At 40.8% G+C, this 21,798-nt stretch overlaps 1 protein-coding gene and 1 pseudogene across 4 annotated transcripts; one reads left to right on the top strand and one right to left on the bottom strand.

The window, feature by feature from the left end:
- Window positions 1-472: 472 nt before the first annotated feature.
- On the top strand, window positions 473-8,764 carry LOC139999719 (serine/threonine-protein kinase RIO2-like; annotated as a pseudogene).
- LOC139999718 (uncharacterized) lies at window positions 1,868-20,403 on the bottom strand. 4 transcript variants are annotated; one of them, XR_011805226.1, is made up of 11 exons: window positions 19,998-20,398; window positions 18,576-18,689; window positions 16,885-16,966; window positions 16,688-16,803; window positions 16,103-16,172; window positions 15,268-15,340; window positions 12,681-14,177; window positions 12,126-12,364; window positions 10,983-11,402; window positions 9,426-9,541; window positions 1,868-2,203 (listed from the first exon to the last, which is right to left on the bottom strand). XR_011805226.1 is itself a non-coding variant. In XM_072029073.1 (9 exons), the coding sequence occupies exons 2-9, from the start codon at window positions 18,665-18,667 to the stop codon at window positions 11,190-11,192; spliced, it is 2,382 nt and encodes a 793-aa protein (XP_071885174.1). In that variant the 5' UTR covers window positions 18,668-18,689; window positions 19,998-20,398; the 3' UTR covers window positions 10,583-11,189. The 4 variants fall into 4 exon arrangements, 2 of the variants coding, with proteins under 2 accessions (XP_071885174.1, XP_071885175.1); XR_011805227.1 differs by lacking the exon at window positions 19,998-20,398 and adding an exon at window positions 19,850-19,907; XM_072029073.1 differs by lacking the exons at window positions 1,868-2,203; window positions 9,426-9,541 and having other exon boundaries at window positions 10,583-11,402.
- Window positions 20,404-21,798: the final 1,395 nt, after the last annotated feature.

Raw genomic sequence — 21,798 nt, 5'->3', positions numbered from 1 at the left:
CCCCGGGTCTGGAACCGCCCCGCCCCGCCCCGCCCCGCCCCACTGCCCTCTGCGTGCGCACCGAGCGGGGCTGCCAGGCGCATGCGCACTGGGAGCCTCCACCCCCCCCCCCCCCCCCCCCCCCCCCCCCCACACCCTCATGGCCGTGGGCGGTGGCCGCGCATGCACAGTTGAAGCCGGGGGCAGCGCTCTGGGTGTCTGGTGCCGTGGGTGGTGTTCCCACTGGATCGGTCTGGGCAGATACACATGCAACCCCATTAACTCTTTTAGAGTAGAGCGAGGGGTTAAGCCACCACCTTAAGGCTTATTCTGTCTCGATTTGTAGAGGCTTGTTTTGTCTCTATTTTGAGTTGTAAGTGACTTTGCTACCGGCTCGGTATGCGAAGATACATCGGAGGACACGCGTCTCTATGTAGCTGCCAGGACCCAAAACAGGCTCCGCCGGTAGGGCGAGGTAGGGGAGAGGGGGGCGTGCGCATGCGCGGTGCGTCCGCGTGAGGCCGGCCAGGCCTGTGAGGGGGGTGCGGGCGCGGCCGCCATGGGGAAGCTGAACGTGGCCGTGCTGCGGTACCTCAGCGGGCAGCACTTCAGGGTGCTCACCGCGGTGAGACGGGACGGGACGGGGACAGGGGAAGGGAAGGGAAGGGAAGGGAAGGGAAGGGAAGGGAAGGGAAGGGAAGGGAAGGGAAGGGAAGGCGCAGCTCCCCCCCCTCCCCTCCCCTCCCTTCCCCTCCCCTCCCGTCCCCTCCCCGCTGATGCCGCCGACCGTTCCCTCTCGCCCCCCGGCAGGTGGAGATGGGCATGAAGAACCACGAGATCGTGCCTGGCAGCCTGGTGGCGCCCATCGCCAGCCTGAAGCGCGGCGGCTGCAACAAGGTGCTGCGGGAGCTGGCCAAGCACAAGCTCCTGGCCTACGAGCGGACCAAAAGTGAGTGTGGGGCCTGCGCTGGGAGCCTCCTCCCGGCCCTCCCGGTTCTTCAGCGCCACAGAAGTGCGGTAGCTTGGTCATTCGGGTGTCCGGGGCGTTTGTGAGCCCCGTCTCGCCTTGGGGCTAGCTGGGGAATGTGAACTCCTTCAGCAACAAATGGTGTTGGTGATTTCTGAAATTCATGGATTCGTTCGTCCAAATTCGTGGATAAAATAAATAATTGTTAGCTAAGGTAGTATTTAAGTTCACATAGGGATCAGCCCAAATGTGTTACAGTCTTACAGCAGACAAACTGGAGCGGACTGCAAAAGCCTTATACCTTCAGCCAGTCAGGAACGATCACTAAAGTAGTATTTATTCTGTCCCATTCTGTTAGTAGCGTTGGATTTCCTTTAGTCTTGCACTTGCATCTGGCTTTGCAAGCACAATGTGGGAGTCTTCATGAAATTCATCTCCTTTTTGTCTCCGTTTTTCAGACCATTAAGGTTTGGTTTAGGTCTTTGAAACAATCCTGAATCCTTGCCGTGTCTCCTAAGTAATCATCTTTCAAAGTAATCCTATGCAATTTGAACCATTGTCACTGCCTGCGTTACCAAGGGGCTAACAAAATGTCTACTTTTTATCCAGTTAGTTTTCAAAAGGCTTGCACGAATTTAAACTTACTGTCAAGTTGGGTTGATACTAGCCAACAGTGAAAATACTATTTGAGTGTTGTGTACCATAAGCAGGAAAAAAAAAAAAAGAGAGACCAAAATGAAACTTCTTTTAAAAGAAACACATGCATAATATGGAATGAAATGTTGTGTAATTTATTTTTTCCTAGCTGTCCAGGGCTATCGGTTAACTAATGCAGGATATGATTACCTTGCCTTGAGAACTCTGTCTTCCCGGCAAGTCATCAGTTCTGTTGGAAACCAGATGGGTGTTGGCAAAGAATCAGGTAATTTAAAAAAAGTGTTTTCAGTATATATTTTTTTTTTTTAGAAGAAATGGGTCTGTATTTTTGTTAATTTGTTGGAAACTTGGTGAATTTACCTTTGGATAGTCATATCAGTTAATCTGTCAAACACCAAAATTTATGGTCACTTCAAGTTCTGTGTGAGTCTTGACTACATCTGATTTTTTTCACAAGCGTTGTTCCACTTTGACCATTTTGTACAATTCTTGGATGGTTCCTTAAAAGGTATTTTGCAAACAGGTGACAGTTGTCTTGTGACTTGCAAAGAATTTTGAAGCCTTCTGTCAAAAAGATTAACATCAAATGTTTCATCCCACCTAAAAAAAAAAAAAGTAATATACAGTCCAAACTATTGGAGTGCTATCTTGGTTTCTCATGCTCATATGTTGATTGTAATTTGGCACAGCATGTCTTTTGTCATTAAAAAATGACGAAAAAAAAAAAAAGAGGATTATTGGGGACAAATGGTAAAAATGAAACATAGCCAATTGCTAACACTGTTTTAAAGTAAGAGGTACCTTGAGTTTTCTGTCCAGTCAAGAGAAGTCTTTTCTAGTGTGCCATTAAGTTACTTCTTATCCCCTAGTCTGAAATATGTTTCAGATCAGATGGATGGTTCAACCAGATGATCTTGGAGGTCTTTTCCAACCGTAATGATTCTATGATATTCTACTAGTGGAGCAGCATAATCTCTTCACCAATGACTTCTTCTTGTTCAGATTTGTAATACATAATATACAAATTTGGTTGTCTTTTCTGTTAAAAGAAGTGTAGTAGACTTTGCTATTCCAGAAATAGCAGTTACAAGAAGTCAAGCAACCGATTTCTCACTGCACTGTTGCATTATATACCTGTCAGATACCATTTATTTCTCAGATCTGTGCTGCTGTTTTTTCTCCTAGGTATTTATATTGTTGCAAATGAAGACGAGCAGCAGTTTGCAATGAAATTGCACAGGCTTGGAAGAACTTCCTTTCGCAGCCTGAAAAATAAGCGTGACTACCATAAGCACAGGCACAAAATGTCATGGCTGTATTTATCCCGGCTAGCAGCAATGAAAGAGTTTGCCTACATGAAGGTAGGTGGTTGTTTGCACCATATTAACAACGATGTAATAGTCCGGAATGTACTTCTCAGATTATCTTCTCATCACTTCATATTTGCAGTATATGTTAGGATGTATGCTTTTTATTTGTTTTTTTTAGTGGACTTAAAGTATACATTTCAGAGAATGACAGTGCTGATGCCTTTTGTATACTTTCAAGTGACAAAATCAAACTTTGCCATGGAAGTCGTATGGAACTGAAGCAATTTCCATAAAATTTCAGGTGAAGCTGTCCAGTCATCTGAGTCTTAATAAAGGCAGTGAATAAACTATCGCCATTTCACTTAACCTTGTCTTAGGAAAGACTATATGCTAGGGAAAATTTGTGAAGTATCTACTAGTATTTTAGTCTTGTCTATTTGGATCACTTCCACAAACATAATTACAGAGTATTTGTTAGGTCTGTAAGCGATGAGTTTCAAACTGGGAGGAGAGCACACTGAGAGCAGCCCTGCAGAGAAGGACTTGGATGTTCTGGTGGATGAAAAGCTTGACATAAGCCAGAAGTATTTGTTTGCATCCCTGAAGGCCAGCAGCCTCCTGAGCTGCATCAACAGAGGAGTGGCCAGCAGGTGGAGAGAGGTGATTGTCTCCCTCTGCTCTGCCCTTGTGAGGCCCCACTTGGAGTGCTGCATCCAGGTTTGGGGCCCCCAGCACAAGAAGTATGTGGAGCTGTTAGAGTGGGCCCAGAGGAGGACCACAAAGGTGATCAGAGGGGTGAAGCACCTCTCCTGTGAAGAAAAGCTGAGAGTCAGGGTTATTTAGCTTGGAGAAGAGAAGGCTTAAGGGAATGCTAATAGCAGCCTGCAGTACTTAAGGGGGCCTACTGGTAAGCTGGGGAGGGACTCTTTCAGGGAGTGTTGTGATAGGACAAGGAGTAACAGTTTTAAATTAAAATAATGGTAGATTGAGATTAGATACTAGGAGGAAATCCTGTGCTCAAGATGGTGAGGCACTGGCATAGGCTGCCCAGAGAAGCTGTGGATGCCCCATCCCTGGAGGTGTTCAAGGCCAGGATGGATGGGGCTTTCAGCAGCCTGGTCTAGTGGAGGTGTCCCTGCCCATGGCAGAAGGGGTGGAACCAGGTGGTCTTTAAGGTTCCTTCCAACCTGAGCCATTCTGTGAATCAAGCGAATGATTTGGTAAATATGGTTAGAGCAAGCTAACAGAGCTACAAAATACTATGGCCTACCTTTAGTTTATCTTTAATGTAGTGTAATACTGGATATTAATATTTAAGAAGAAACTTTTGCCTTACTGAGACTGAGTGTGGATTACCTGACCAGGCCAAACTGTATTTACAAGAACTGTTGAACCTTTTTCTAACACCCTATTCCCAATTATCTGCTGGTGGTTTCTTAAGCTAACAGACCAGGTACGATTCTGCTGTTTTTCTATCCCGTTGTGTTTTCCTGCCACCTGCAGGATAACTAAACTCTGGAAAATACAGAAGCATAGTTAGTAGTGAAAGTTCAGATTGCTCTTCCTCCTTAAGCACATGATTTGACTTTTACAGTTAGCAGTTGAATAATGTGTAGGATGCTGCTTCCGCAATGGTGCTTAACTGCTTATCTTATATTTGTAGTTTGTCATGTATGTAATGTTTTCTTAATGGTTATCTTTTATTTTTTCAATATGTTGTCTCTTTCCAGGCTTTGTATGACAGAGGATTTCCTGTTCCAAAACCTGTAGACTACAACAGGCATGCAGTTATTATGGAACTCCTTGATGGCTACCCTTAGTAAGTTTGGAAGCTTGAAGTCTGTTTTACAGAAGCCCTAACAACGATAGGTTCAGTAAGACAGCAGGGATGACGTTTTTCCTTATCATGTGAGTCAGTTCTGATCATGCTGAATAAAGCATGAATAAAGTCAGGCCCAGAACGGCTAGGGTTCTGCTTCATTATATTTGGAGAAATTGGTGAGAGAAGGAAAACTAAAAAGATACTCTCTTTGTCCAAAAAGACTGGTGGAAATAGACTTTTTTTTTTTTTAAGTACGGAATACATCAGAGGAGCAATGTGATACAGAGGTTAGTGCTACAACCATTTTCTACACAGAAATTTTATGTTCTATATGTTATCTATTCAATGATATTCAATATTGATATATTCAGTATATCAAATATTCAGTATTGAGTTGTGTATCCTCCACGTTCTGAGCTCCAGTTCATGATCCATGTTGTGGTAAAGATTCAGGTAGGATTACAACTTGTACAGTTGCCATTGTAGAACTTCTGTGTTGATTTTTTTGGGGGGTGTTTGTTTTTTGTTTGTTTTATTTTTTATTTTATGTGTTTGTGTGCATTGAACGCTGTTTTTTGCTCAAGGAAGATTACTTTTCTTCAGTTTTTCAACATCCAGAAACATGAAAAAATGTTGAATTTTGTATGTGAATGAATGGCTTGTTTTGTTTCCATAGCAGAATGCAAAATAGCTATTTGATAACTCTATATAATGTACAGTAACAAAGGTTCAGTGTAATTAATCCCAAAGTATACAGTTGAAGAGTTACATTGAAGAAGTGCCTTTTAAGACTTTATTCTATCCCGTTTCCCCGCCTTTGTTAAATAGTTCCACATCTGTCCTGTAGACAGAAAGCTTTAAAGTTACATGTGGGCATTGCAGGTGAGGCTTACCATGCTATCCCAGTTCTGCAATTTTAACTAAGCATTTCCTGAAGGAGATGCTGTACTAGATGAGAAATTATTTCAGGTGATCAGCATCTCAGAAGATACCAGTTTAGATGACTTCCAAATTCAAAGAACAAATGGTATGTTTTATGATACAGACCTCTGGCTATAAGAAATGTCACCAATTAATTTTGCTGTTAATATGAAAATATTCAACAGCAGCCTATTACAGAGCTGCTTGAATTCCATTGTGTTTTGTTTGTATGTGCAACTGATATGTTCTCATAACACTACAGTGTTGCATTCAGGCCAAAATATATCACAAATCATCTGTAAATGACGGCTTCTTGACAGCTCCTGGTATAATAAGACAGCTGCCTATTTATTCTGCTTGTAAAAATAAGGTGATGTCTATTCTGCGCACTTTTGGGGCAAAACATATACTTTGCTTTTATTCTGGAGTTTATGCTGGAGTATATTCTGGAGTGCTTTAAGCTTTTTTTTTTTTTTTTTTTTTTTTGGCTTTGCCTTATCCCCAGCTTAGTCTTGAAAACACTTTTTTGTGAGACATTTGAATGGCATTTGAATACAAGAAGACCTAAGTTACCTAAAACAATCCAGACATAAAAATTCGCTGATCCATTGTTTAAATTAGGCAGCATAACCATCGTGTTTGATAGGAGTACAAGAGACAAAGGGCTTTAGTTAAAACGAGGGATTTAACCTGGAGATAGGAGAAGCTTTCTCCCCATGAGGGCAGTGTGGTGGAGATTGCACAGTATGTTTCCATCCCTGGAAACTTTCAAGCCCGCATTGGTAGAGCTCTGATTAGTCTCATCTAATCTCAGAATTGACATAGCTATGAGCAGAGTATTGGACTAGTAACCTCTGGAGATCCCTTATGACTCAAATTGTGACCCTGTCATTCTCTCAGATGTAACTCATATGCCTTGTCTATATTTTTAAATTAATTCCTTCAGGGTTCAGGATATTTTCTTTTTTATTTAACTTTCCAGATGCCAAGTACACCACATCGAAGACCCTGCTGCTGTCTACGGTGAATTAATGGATCTAATTGTAAAACTTGGCAATCATGGTTTGATTCATGGGGATTTCAATGAATTTAATCTCATACTGGATAATGATGATCATGTCACTATGATTGATTTCCCTCAGATGATATCAACATCACATCCAAATGCTGAATGGTACGTACAAATGATGTATGCAAAATAAACCAGTTACGTGCTGATAACAACAAATAGTCAACCATGATTTGTTTTCATAAGCCTGCTTCAAATTCTTTTTCTACTGTTTTCACCATACATTACAAATGCAATTTGTTTCATGAATGAGTAGAAATCTCCTTAGGATAAATGTGTAATTAATTGCTTCTCAGTTAATATTATTTCTTTCAATTAAGAAATGAATAGAAATAATCTGCATTTATGTATGTATACCTACACGTGTACTTTCTCACTTCGAGTCACTGATGGTTATTAATATTCAAATAAAAGGCAAGAAAGTAGAGTAAAAGTTTGTCATACCAGTAGACTTAATTTCCTTGATTATTGCATTTTTACAATTCTGTATTTTTTAAACAGGTATTTTGACAGGGATGTTAACTGCATTAAGGAGTTTTTTAAGAAATGCTTCAACTATGAGAGTGAGCTCTTCCCATCATTCCAAGATATCAGGTAAAAAATGCCAGCTGACTCGTAATTCCCCCATGTTATGGTAGTTACGTTGGTTTTCTGAGAAAAATGGATGCCTCTGAGAGATGATTTTAGAAGTGAACAGGGGGAAAAAGAGCCAATTTGAAATATTTTTGTCATTCTTACAGTAAAAAGGATCCATACTGTCTTCACTGGCAGTTACTAAAAGTGGTTTCCAAAAACTGAAGCACGTCTTAAAATCTGCTGTCTCCTTTGTCTTACCTCTTGCAGCTAGGGGAAAGAGATGCATCCAAATGCCGTAAATGTTACGGTGACGCAGAATTAGTTTCTCTGACTCTTAAAACCATATTTAACAGTCCTGGGGGATCAAGTATTAACTTAGTTTTTAATTTTAAATTTAATTTTCAAAATGCTAGTACATGTGGTGACCGCCTCTTCAAATATTATCTTCAGAATTTTCCTACTGTAGTTTGTCCCTTTTGAAAAGCAAACAATTTTCTCACATATTTTAAGAGCAAAGCTGATTCAGTTAAAAGGGTTTTATATCACTCTGAGCCCTTTCTCAAAGGGGAATTGTCTGTGTGTGTGTCAACATGTCCTTCATCGTTCTGTTTGCACAAGCATAATTTAAGTATTATATTTGTTAAAATCAAATTGTTTGCTTTCAGTAAGTGCTGATTATGAAGATGGAATCATCTTGTATGAAAGTCTGGTTCTGTCAGGCTACATTCTGCTAACTACCCAAAGCCCTGCACTGTAATATGTTACCTATGTTCCAATGGAGTATACTCTTTTTGTTAATAGCATGGTAATTATAGTCTAACTTGATAGTATTTTTAATCCAAAATACAGCATAATGATTTGATATATTAAAAGAAAGCTCACTTCTATTTCTTTCAGGAGAGAGAGTTCTCTTGACATAGAGATTGCTGCCAGTGGTTATACAAAGGAAATGCAGGAAGATGATGAGCTGCTTTTCCCAGAGTGCTCTGATGAGGATGATCATACAACAGAGGAGAGGGAATTTGTAGAAGATGCTGAAAGTAACGCCAACTTCCTCAGCCAAGATAAAGAAAACAATGCAGACTTCATATATGAAGTGGTTTCTGAAAGCAGAACCTCTGAAGACTTGTTATCACAGTGAAGATGCTGAAGCCACAGAAAGTAGTGAAAATTCACAAGGACTGAGTATGTCAGAGTTGAGTTCAGCCTTGGAAAAGGTTGAAGGGCAGCCTGTGCTTTCAAAGTCCAGTGAAGATGCAGAGAGTTGTGCACTTGGTTTTTCTGAGCACAAAAGAATACCTGACAATGCTGCTGAAAATCAGACAGAGGGCAGCAGTGGTAAGGACAACGATGAATGCCCTGATCTGGTTGACTTGTCAACTTTAAATAAGGAATTGAGACCTTAGAGGTAAATACTTATATTTACTGTCTAGTGGTGTGGTGAAATTTTCTTCTTTTTTCTTTATTTCTAGTAATAATGTGAGTAAAAATTAGGACACAAAGATCCCTTTTATTTAAAACCTAGCCAGAATCACTCAAGAGATTCCACAAATTTATTGGTCGTGTTTAGCTAATACAGACTGCTGGGCATACAGAAGTGGTTAAATTGCAGCTACTTTAAAGGGCTGATTCGTTGTGAAATGCAGCTCATATATTCGTTTGAGTGACTACGCTCAATGAGCATCTGAGACAAGTTTTCTTAGCTTTCAGAAACGCTCAGGGATTATCCTGAGAGTCTTTCAGTCTTACTCCTTTCCACCTGCATAGAATCCTTTAGGTTGGGAAAGACCTTCACCATCATCCAACGACCAACCTCACCACCACGTAAAGTGGTTAAACCGGAACAGAACCTCTTTCAAACAGCACTACAGCTTCAACTACAGACAAGGGACAAATACTTACTCCATCCACCCAACACAATTAGTTATTTAGATACATTCTTAAGATGTTTTGAATTAATACATTTCAGTAAATTCAAGTAGATTTACACGCTGTGAGAAAGACACCAATACCCATTTAACATCTTGCCAAAATCTCAAACTTCCAGCTTCTGCAGTTAAATGCCAACAAGCTGTTTCAAGGTTAAGTAAACCCCCAAACCTTAAAAAGAAGTAAAACAAATACCTTTGGTGACTGTGTTGTCTTCTTCATTGGTCTTCGTTTTGGGGCACGTTTTTTAACGGCCTTTGCCTGTGGTCTTGCAACACCCAATTTTACCACTTCTGCCCAAGATTTCGCAACTACGAAGCAAAACAGACACGATAACCTTAACTGGCAGCTGTGTAAACAGGACTTCACAGCTATTTATGATTCCAAAGGATTTGCTGTAGTCAGAAATCACAATTTCAAGCTGAATCTTAACGAGTGTCCAAGCATCCAGTACGAGCGTCCAAGCATCCAGTACGTTTCTACAACAAAAAGCGTCATACAGTTCCAGAATCTGTGCTAAGTGCTGACCTCACTCTGTCCTCACTCTCTGCTCGAGTTCAAAAAGCATTTGGACAGTGCTCTCAGACATGTGGTCTGATTTTCTGGGCGGTCATTTAAGGACCCAGGAGTTAAACTTGATGATCATTGTGGGTTCCTTCCAATTCAGGATATTCTGCGATTCTGTGAAATATTTTCCTCATTACAAATTTGCCATAAGCCTTTCAGTCTTGCACTTTATTGTACCTGAATTTTTCCTTAACAGAATGTAAGGTTTAACAGCAAAAAAATGTTTTTTTTGTTTTTTTTTTTTTGTTTTTTTTTGCTTTTTTGTTTTTTTTTGTTTGTTTGTTTGTTTTTTGTTTTTTTTTAAGTGAAACATATCCAGGATTAACCAGGAAGGCCTGTGATTTTATCTCACCATATAATAGGACTATCACTGAGACACTGCACACAGACACTGCACACAGCATGTTATTCACAACTTTAAAATGATTCTACAAAAAACGAAGATAGCAAAGAATAATAAATTGCCAGATGAATGTTGATATTGATGGGAAATTTTAAATTTGAAAGAGTCAAATTGATATAATTTGTTTTCATAAATTAAAGACATCTCATCTTTAAGTGTTTTCATAAAGATTAAATTTTCAAGAACCAGATTCCCTCTCAATTTTTCCAGTGGTATCAAAACTATTTTGACCAACATTTGAATTTGAATGTTCAACAATTAAAATATTTGTGTCTCAATGGTTATCATCCATGATGTCTGCCATACACCCAACAGTTACAGGCAGTCCAGTCTACAACTGACAGTGTGTGAACTGGCTAGGGAAAAAGGCATAAAGAAACTAAGCTGAATACAGGTAAAATGCATGTTTTCACCAACAAAAATTATTGAACTGAAATTGTATCAGTTATATACTACTCCAAATTGAGGGACTTGGAGGATCAATACCGCAATTAACCTAACAAACAGAACCTTAATTCTACCATTTTTCAGTTTCTGAGTATTAGGATTTGCGTTCTAAATACCTTGTTATAAATCTAGTTGCTAAAGCGATGGATAAGTGTGAGAACATAAAATTTTGCAATTCTCAGATGATTCAAAAAAAAAAAAAATCCCCCAAACCATCAGAATATACACCGATCATTTGGTGGTCTCAGAATAAAACTAATAATAGGACTACTTCAGTTTTGTAGCTGTTTTTTAAAGCAGTAGAAATCATATTAAAATTAACTGCTGAAACAAACCTAGTAAGTTGGCAGTAGAGGCACCGCTTCTTCTTTTTGAACTGATAACTGCTACAGCACCACTCCTCCTCTTCATGGGAGTCTTCTTCATACTACGTCGTGAACTTCTTGTTAAGTTGTTAGGTGTTGCCATTGAGGTTTTATCATCTTGGCTAACACCATTAGATTTAGGTGTTTTCTCTAGGGCACCATTTTTCTCCCCTGTATTCATATCTTTTGCAACACCGTTCTGCTCTTCTGCAATTGGTGATGGTGTTGTGATGTGCGAAACAGAGAAACGCCCTTTTGTGTAAGGTGCTGGAGAGCCTGTAGGAAGCTGCGGTGTTGCTTTTCCAGAGTCAGGGGAAGAGGCAGCTGGGGGCGTCTGGGCTGGCAATTTTTCTGGTGACATTTTTTCTTTTTGCAAACATACAGAAAGTTCTTGGTAGAAAAAAAAATAACAAAAAATTACTGTGCAAAGCTAAACTACAAGTGTTCTTTTCTATCTCTGAAAGTAAATGCAATAGTATAAAATAGCATCAGATCAGTTGAAAAAGTCTTAGATGTTACTCTCTAAGAAGAAAGCAAATTGGCAACAACTTTTAAATTTCAAAAGCCTCCAATGGCCTGTGCAAATCCAACTGAACAAATTAACTTTGTTACTCTAGTTTATTCAAAACAGTCTTATTCCCATAAAGTGCACTACAGGCTTTCACTAGCTTAAATCAGCAGCTGAATGTTTTCAGACTTCTGGCCAAGCCACACGGCCATAGCTTGCATAGTCTGGCAACAAACTACTCTTTCTAGATTGCGTCTCTTTTCTGCTATTTATGATTAACTGGTGCCAGTAGATTCTGCTGTTAAGCACAAGCACACAAACATACTCCAAAACATGCATGAGAACAAGCAAAAACGTGTGATGAAATAAAGCACACCCCCTGGATAAAGAGAGGTAGACGAACAATAAGCTGCACATCCTCCTTTGGAGGAAAAAGTTTAAAAACGCTGATTAAAAAATACCATTATAATTCCCAGTCAATATGTCCACTTCCTAACATACATCTTTATTATTCATTTTGAATTCATTTTTAGAAGTCTTTGAATTTACAAGTTCTGTTCGTATCACTTAGCTTAGCGACTCGATTAGCCTCAGCATTTATTTACCTGGACTGCAAAGTGCTTCAGCCCCTGAGCCTTTTTCAGCACTGCGCGTGGGGAGCCTCCAAACGGTAAGCTCAGCCTTGCAGGAATCGCACCTCGTTTAAGGGGTGAGTTGGGAGGCAAACTTTTGTCAAAGAGTTCCGGACTTAGATGACCACCAAAAGACAATCTTTTTCGCTTGCCTAAAGGCTGAGGTAACAGATCACCGCTCTTCCTCTTCTGAGACACTCTTTTTGTGTTACCTAAACAAAAAATAGCAATAATTGAATATATCTCCACAAATCAAAGAATCCAGGAAGTCACCATTTTAACCAGCACAGGAAACAAGGCTTACTTGGGCATTTTAAAGGCAGAAACATATTAGAAAGTAACTCATTTACATTCAATTGGAGAAAATTTTATAGAAATTACTGGTTATTTTTAGGGTCATATATATAAAAACATGATGTTACAGAACCAACGTATCAGCAATTAATTATATATTTAAATGGAAAAATTCTCACGAAAATTAAGAGATTTTCTCCAATTAAGTGCCAACAAGGCGCGAAATCTATTTACCTGATTCTTCTTCAGCCAACAGGTCAGAAATATTCATTTCTGCAACAGCCTCATTGCCTTCCAGTACACTAGCACTTCCCAAAGACCTTTTTGATGATGATCTCCGAGGTCTTAGAACACTAGTATCTTCCAAATCTGATTTCTGATTACACCCATTGGTGGCCAGATCTTGTTGAGTTCCACTGTCCTGTCTGTCTACAGTCTTATTGTCGTGTTCTTCAACTGCATTTGTCTCCAGTGCTTTCTCAGTTCGCAGTTCAGAGGTCCTCGGCCTACCCCTTTTTCTTCCAGAGCCAGATTTCTGACTAGCAGGAGATGCCAGTTCTGATGTTATCTCTCCTGAAGTTGGTGTCTCTGAATGGATGCTTTTGTTTACAAATTCTTTACTTTGTCTGACATTTCTTCTGGGACTCTTGGAATTAGAAGCAGGAGACTCAGAATCTCTCTTTTTTGAATCTACATTTGTCTGATCACAGATTTCTTTCAGCACTTCTACTTTCCCCGATTTTCTTGGTGTATGTTGTTTACTGTTTCGTCTCTGGTTTATGCATTTATTTTCTGCCAAAGGCTGTTGTTGGAGGCTATCATTTCTGCACACTGAATCTTCCCTTTGAATTTCAGCTGAAATTTCTGAAAAAGATTTGTGTTCCAACAACACATCTCCTCGAGCTGTCGGAGTACCAATATTTACAGAATCCACCCCAGTAGCTTCGTTGGTAGGTGACATGAAACAAGATCGAGGACTCTTCCTTCTGGGGGTTGGTGTAGACATAACATGTTTGTCTACTTCAGAAACGTTTGTCATGTTTGTTGTCTGTGCTATTTTCTCTGCTGTTATTGCAGAGTTGTAGATTTTCACCTCATCTGCATAACCCAAGCGTTCTATGGAGCATGGCTGCAGCAGACATGCTGCATTTCTGTCATTCTCCTTACTGGGTTTGGGTGTTTTGGCTGGAACTTCAGTGCCTTTAGATTTACCTGGTGTACTTTCTTCCTTATGATCTTGCAAGTTACTTCTCCTGAGAATACTTTTTGTCATCTCCTTTGAAACAGAAGTTCGCGGACTTCTGGTAAAACATTTCTTGGTAGCACTTCCTACCATTGAGATTTGATTAAGTTCTGAACTAATTACTTCTTGTTTCATTTTATATTCTTCATTATTTTCACTTATGCCAATTTCTTTTTCTTCAGTAGGGCTTACATGATCACAACTTGATGCGATTTGAGCACTTGGTTCCTGCAGGGCACCCTTACCACCTTCTTTTCCAGCTTTTTCAGGTACATTTCCTCCTTGCAGAGTTTTTTTCACTTTAATCTCATGTTTCAGCGTTTCATAGAGTTTACTAAAGGGAGACATTTCAGTTTGCTTTCTAGTAGATTGTTTTATCTTATATGAAGATTTAGGTGTTTGTAGCTTAACTGGTAAGGCTTTGGACATATTTTCCTCTGTACTTTGTTTATTTTCATCAGCATTTTGTTCTTTGCACTCAGAATGATCTACAGCGTAAGCAAAGCAAAAACAAAGTTATGTAAAAAAAGCAGAAACATAAGTAAAGTTCCTTAAATACAGATGAGAATTCCCTCCTTTCCTCTACCAAGGCTAGCAACCAGGCTCCAGGATATGGGACTGTACACAAAGCTCTGTTTACAATAACAATTCTCTCATAATAAAAACATTAGTTGTGAAATGTTTAATAAATTTTAAGTTGCAATCTGGACCTTATCCCACATTCAGATAAGGCAATTTGTATTTCATGCTGCTGTTTTTCTTCGGTGGCTTATATACCTATCTTTCACGGCTGCCACAAGACAAATCTGTGAACACAGAACTAAACAATCACTGAGATCGGCTTACCACAATTCAGTCAGTTTCCTGTCTTGCATTTACCCAGGTGCTGTATTGTTCTAACTGTACCAATGCTTCTCTAGGGTAAAGCAAGACAATAAAACAGAGCTAGCACTTCCCAAATGAGACAGAGCAAGTGACCGCACGCATGCTGGAGGCCTGAAGTAACATGCTTCACTTCACATTTTCCACGCAGAGAGCAGTCAGCTAGCAGGGTTCATCCAAGAAGTTGCCTTTTGAAACCACAAGAAGCTGAGCCCTTGTGAACATTTACACATCCACAGTCTCAACACTGCCATATACCAGCATGAACATCTACTAAAACAAATGCTGACATGTCCACTTCTCTTAGATGCAACGGGAAATACATGTAAAGATGGAGAGACTAACAGACAAGGAAAAAGCACACTGATCAACTTTTGGAAAAGGAGATGGGGGTTAGGAAGGAGATCTTTAAACGTGATCTTTTGGGGTTTCAGCAAAACGTTCAATACTGTTTCTCAAAAAGTGTTACTGCCCGTTTGTCAGAATGCAACAATGTGTTTTCCCCTGGCATGGGTAAATCACAGCATTTAAGTACAATGCAGTAGTACACTGACACAGGAATGTGTACTGTGCTCAGTTTGAAAAATCTTTAAATATATTTATTTTGCTCTTTTCAACCTTGTTTTTCCTCCATATGCTAAGAATTAAAATTAAGGAGGAAGATGAACACAAACCCCCTATAATACAGGTACCAACCTGAAGATCTTTTAGATCCTGAAGTTTGCTTATGTAATAACTCCACTTCTGCCACCTGCTGAACATGAAGAACCTGTAAATTTGTACAACGTTACAGCAGAGCAACAAATATTTATTTAGCTTTCTACTGAACATTGGAAAACGCTAGATTTATAAATGTGTAAGCATTGCATACTGAACAGGTTTAAAAGCACTCAAATTAAAACCGAGTATTTCACCACTTAAGAACACTAACCGATACTCTACACAGCAAGAGCTCAAGTCTTGTTTTATTATTATTAGCTCTAAAAGCAGCTGTAGCATATGAACATGTACAAGCACATTCTAAGCTCACTTTTGTACCAGACCTAGTGGAAGAATTTTATTTAAATAAGAGAAACAGAACGTACAAAAATCTTCAATAGCCACAGTACTCGCTAAGTAGCAATATCCCCTTGAAGGGTTAAAACATTGTTGGGAATTAAAAAAAGAAACAAGTGCAAATCAATTATTAAAAGATAAACTTAGTTTGATATTTATAAATTCCAACAATTTACTAGCCCATAAAACAACATACTTTTGGAGGAAAAAAATGCTCAGGTTCTAGGGCAAACATCCCCATTTAAAAGTAATAGATCTATTAACAGAAACTGATAACTCTAAAAATAATATATTGAGTTTAAAAAAGATATGAGTTCATTTGCATTTTCAAACAGAAAGCTAGCCTACGATTGAAAAAATATTCCTCATTTAAAAAAAAGCAGACAAAACCCACAACAAAACAGGGAAATAGAATTTATCCTTATCAATACTGATACCAATGTATTTAGAAGTAAGCCTGTCACCACAAATTTACCTGCCGCGTTTCATCTTTTGGAGATCTGGAACGCCTTTTTCTTGGAGTTGATTGGAGAGGATATTCAAACCTGGATGAAATATTTTAAAAGTAAAAACAAGCATTCTTTTGGTTAAATAGCTGATAACTAAATTTGCATTATTAAGATAAATGACCTAGAAAGAGTTGTCCCACTCCCAGCAATACCAACATATTGCTTTAAAGTACTTTCACTACATCAAAATATTCTCTTCTCCTAGAAATGTGTTTGTCCTTGAAACAAAATCAAAATGATCTCTCCAGACAATTCTATCTTTATTGATTTAGCTTAATATAATATATAAAAGTAATAAAAAAAATCTTTAAGCCGTCTTGCCTTCTGGAGAAGCTCTATAAGACATTGTAAAGAGATACAAAATAAACTAAATTATCTTTCTGAAAATGGTAAAACGATGTTTTAGGTTTTCCCATTCATCTACTGCTATCTCCTGTATCTTCATCCGGCAGGTAGAGACCGTCCACAGAGTTCCCCACACTGTTTGGCTGCAGAACATGTTCTAGGATCAAGGCATTGTCTGTCAGAGACAGTTTGTCACTGGCACTTACCTGAAAGAACGATCAATAATAGTTAACACATCTCCGTGCTTCAGAGGTACAGGTTGCTGAAAACAGCTACCGTTCAGCTGCGTAGGATTTACTGTACTTAAATTTGTCAAGATTGCCTAGAAATAAAACAAAAATTTCAGTAGCCCGATGAGATGCAACAATGCAATACAAATGTCATTAAAATATGCATATCTTACCTCCTCGTTTTCATTTACTTCAATTTTACAATGTTCTTTTGAGACATGAGGCAACTGGATACGGATGTCACATTCTGTTCTCCTAGAGGTGAAAATATAATTGGAGTTTACAGACATGCAGAGAAGACAAAAAATCTCACTGCTGTAGAATTTGGTGCTTTGACATCCCAAATTTCAGCTAATAATTTGGATGACTGTACACAGAAGAACAAAGGGACAAGAAAATACATTGAATGAAATACTTAACGTGATGTCTATTGCACCAAAAGAGTTTGGAACACTAGGAAAAAGCCAGAAAGTTATTGCTACCACAGGGAAACCTTTTCTCCACCAAAGAAAAAAATGAATGTGATCAGCAGTTTAAATTCCACCACTTTTCTCTGGACATATACATTTAATACATGCCAACAGACCTAAGGCAAGAGAGCAGTCACTAAGTTCTCCAGGTAAGAAACAGGGGGAATGCTGTACTTGGTGCTAATTTCTGTGATGAAAAGTGGTGGAAAAAACAGCACTGCAGTAAAAAGGATCGAAAGAGAAACGCGGAGTCTAAAGCTTGGATTCTAAGTCACGTTATCAGCAAAATACACTCTGTCCAAAATCTGTCCTAGTGCTAACAATACAGAGATCAAAAAAAACAGTGTCTGAGTGGCTGAGAAGCAGCCTTTTCATCCGCCAGTAAAGCCAATTATTATAGGACTGGCTCCAGTGTGAAGCCGCAGATTACCATTAGTGGCCAAAATTGTTAGAATGCAGGCTTGCCCTGCCTAACCCACCAGGGAGCGTTGAACTCATTCACCTTAATTGGCTAAAAGAGTTGAGATCCTGAAGACAATTAAGTCTGAAAAAAAATGCAGGACATTAGGCAATGAACGGGAAGAAATGAACCACCTAAGGCTTTCAACTGTGACAAAAAAATATCAGGAGCTTATGTTTCTGTAATGCCAGAGAATCCATACTGGAAAAAAGGTAAAATAACCAAAAATCTGTTCATGACAAGCCTAAAAAGACATTAAAACTGATTATCATCTGCCTGGGCAGCTCTGCTGAAGCCAAAGAAGAGTATTATTGACACTGCAGTGCTTCCCACAGACTGGCACTACAGGATCTGATGCAGGACTGGATAATTAGTTAAGATATTAATCAATCAATCAGAGAAGTGCTGAGCAAACCCAGTTCAAGAGAAGTAAAAACATTTATCAATTCTTGATACTAGCTCGTGCATTTCATTACTGAGGCCTTGGAGAACCAAAAAAATAATTAAAAAAAAATTAAAAAAATAAAAATAAATGCAAAAGAGCACTGGTATGAGCACAGTTGAATGCAAGCCACTTTCCCTTCTGCACTGGTTGGTTCTCTAGGACCTGCCCGCAGATAAGAGTGCCACCACTTGCTAATTGGACACACGTCACATGTAGATTACTTGCAATCTCATAGCTCTAGCGGATCTCTTTGACAGAAACTTTGGGGAAAAAAAAAAGAACTTTTTTTTAAACAAGGAAAGGTCAAAAAGCGATGACAAACAGTAAGTTCCGCTCAAGTAATGTGAGTCCAATACCACTTTTCCTACCTTGAACAGCATTCACAAATACAAACAGTTCTTTCTTGCAAGTAAATATTAAAAAGATTCTGTCTGCAGGAACTATCATTAATGTTATTTCAATGCATCCGAGTACTCGACACATTCTCACCTTCCAAATAAACAAGAACTTGCAGTGAGTGGAAAGTGAATTCCATCGGTCCCATTGCGTTTAATTACAATTATTTTCCCGAAGAGCGGCATCTTCCAACATAAGAAGTCTTACCTATGTGAGAATGTCAAAATTACTCATCCAAGTCATGATTTATTCTCATAAATATGTAAAGCAACGTAACCCTTTTTTAATGCCGTTCAAAACACTCCTAAAGTACAGCACAAGAGCCTTGTGCCTGTGCCACGTGAACGAAGTGCCATTTCCATGTGTTTCCCTGCACCTGGGAACTATCCACCACGAGCATTGGTTGAAATCGTGCACAGGAGCGCGGGCACTACACGTTTGGAGGAAACAACGCTTTTAACAGCGGTAAGAGCAGTCATCACGTGCTCACACAAACTTAGCAATACCGCTTTGACGTATGCCATAGCTGCTTGGTATCCATCAGAGCCTGCAAAGAGGCAGCACCACTCATACAATGGTTCATTCCATGAGCGATTTAAAGCTATTTTCAGGCAAGCAGTCACTCCTGCTCACCTACACCTGGTGCGTTACCTTCCTCTCATCTACTGGGACGTTCTCGGACTTGGCTTTCAAGCAAAGCTGCCTTTGAAGCAAACCTGGAGAAGCCGTGACTGCGGCTGGAGCTATTTATCTGCAGCTCCCTGTCAGTGCCAGCTCTCACACCCGCAGAGGTTTCACAGAAATCCCGCTGCAGGCTGGGTCTCAGAAGCGACTGCGTCCCCTGGGCTCTCAGGGAGCTCCCTCCTCCAGGAGGAGGCTGAAGCACCCGTCATTACCACAGGATCAGGGTCCCGAGCGTTGCGTTAAATACAAACCTGACCAAACCACGACATTTCTCACCCCTTGGCCCGTCAGCAAAGGAAGGACCGAAGGGGAAAGGCCTGGCAGGAGCCCCGCGGTGCCGGCTCCCTGAGGGGCTCCCACAGACACACACAGCGTGTGACAGCACTGACAGCGCCCCTCCGCCAGCAAACCCTTGGGTGTGCCTGTGCACGGTGCAGCGCCACATGTTGTTCATTTGAAAGCAGGCCCTACAACAACACCTATAACCCGCGCATGGGATTAAAGCCCAGCACCCCCACGCCACAAGCACCGTAAGGGCAGCACCACGGAGCGATCCCAGCCCGCTCTCAGCATCCTCCCCGGCACTCCGCTTCCCCCAGCAATAACCGCGTGTGGTTTTAAAGCTTATTCCCAACGCCAGCAGCCCCCCGCCCCCCCTCACCCCGTCCCGTCCCGGCGCTCACCCCCTCAGCGCGGTGCCGGCTCCCTCCTGCTGCCGCCGCCGCTCTCCGCGGCGCCCCCCTCCCGTCCCTCCCGTCCCTCCCGCCCTTGCCGCGCGCGCCAGCGCCGCCTCCGCCCGCTCGTATCCCTCCGCCGCGCCGCTCCAGGCACCTGAGGCACCGGAGACACCGGGAGCTGCCGGAGCCGCCCCGGGGGGACACGGCCCCACACACCCAGCCCCGGTCGAGCCGCCTCGAGGCCCCTCGGCTCTATCCAGCGCCGCTCGGCGGACGGACTCTTTTAGCCCGGGAGGCCCCAGTTGGGCAGCAGCTCGCTAAAAGCTTCCTAAACTAACGCAGACAGCCGAGGCTGGCTTCTGAGCCGCTCCTCCCCTAATTCAAATTGGTTTTGGTTTTGTTTTCTTCATCATAAAAACAGGGCGCTTCGAAGGGGTAACAGTAGGGGGAGCGCGGAAGGAAGCAGCAGTAAAAGTGTTGAAAATAAAATCAGCGCTTTAAGTCTGTTGTCGTCATCTAAGTAGTTACCTGCTGTTACCTACAAAAATTTATTCCCTGACAGGAATTGAGTACTAAGGCTTAAAGTTGAGACTCTCAAGAACTCAAAACAAAGCCCATGCTGCTCTGTATGTGAAGATTTAAAAAAAAAAAAAAAAAAAAAACCACTGGTGAGGAGCCAGGGTGACTCAGGCCTTGACCAGAAGGCCTTGACTGCATAAAAGTAGAAAGCTGATACGAGAGAAAATTGTCATCACCACATCCAACATCACGGCCATCCACATTCTTGGCCAAGTCTACGCTTGATATCTATCATTTAAGCAAAAATTGACTTCCAGTCAATGAGATAATATGGTATGAAAAATGACAAGAAACCCTGATCTGAAAATAGGCAAGCAGAAGATGCCTTTGAACCCTTTAAATGTAGACTCGGGTCAGAAACATTTTTAGACTGGAAGGACTCCACCTCAGCCCTTCGTGACATAGAGAAGATTATTTTTAAAATGCTCTTTAAAACATTTAAGCACAGATGAAAATTAACTACATTATGACACATAACTTCCATCATTATGCTCAATTTTTCTTCATTTTGCACATTTTTACCAGTGGCCTGCGGTTACAAAGCGCAGGCCCCAACTACCTCACGTTTCATTCTCCAGCCTCCTCCACGCAGTACATAAAGCCAATTTAAAAGCAAGTCATGTATTTGCTCTCTGCTGATTCTCTCTGAGGCTTAAGGGAGTCACAAAAGAGTTTGGACTTCTATAAAAGGGATTAGAGAGTACGGCTCTCTTCCCCTCCATGAAACAGAACAGGAAAGTTCTTAGAAATGAGGGAGTAGAGGTAGGCCAGGCAGCAGATGGAGATGCAGGTGACTTAATGCTCCTCCTGCTCTTTGGGCATTGGTTAGCCTGGCTGCTCGAAACCTCATTTTCAGGCTGTGGTTTCACAACAAATGAAAGCCAACCTGACCTTTACCTACTGCCAGAGTTAAACAGAGTTGAGGTATTTAAAATAAGCACGAAAGAAACAAAGTACGCCTAAAAGTTCTGAATAATTAGACAGAGAGAACAAGTTACTCTTACGGACAAAATCAAAAATACTTCAAAAACTTGGCATTGCTCGTCGGTCGAGGGAAATGATTGCCCTGTTCTGCTCTGCCCTGGAGTGGCCTCACCTCGAGCACTGTGCGCGGTTCTGGGCACCACAGCACAAAAAGGACATTAAACTGTTGGGAGAGTGTCCAGAGAATGTGTGACTCCAACCATGTCTTCTACCAGCTGATGTTTCAATTTCGGATTTTTCTGGATTAAATCAACTCTTGTCACATCTTTTACTACCTCCTTGTTTTCTACTGGAGTCTCCGGCAATTTCTGCAAGGCATTTTCATCTGTAGTAGGTTCCAATTTTTGCTGTGGGGCCCTTGTGAGCTGCTTGATGCCTGACAGGAAATCAGT

Source organism: Anas platyrhynchos, chromosome 28, assembly GCF_047663525.1.
Source record: "Anas platyrhynchos isolate ZD024472 breed Pekin duck chromosome 28, IASCAAS_PekinDuck_T2T, whole genome shotgun sequence".
Classification (NCBI taxonomy): Eukaryota; Metazoa; Chordata; class Aves; order Anseriformes; family Anatidae; genus Anas; species Anas platyrhynchos.
This window is presented reverse-complemented; position numbering and strand designations above follow the sequence as displayed.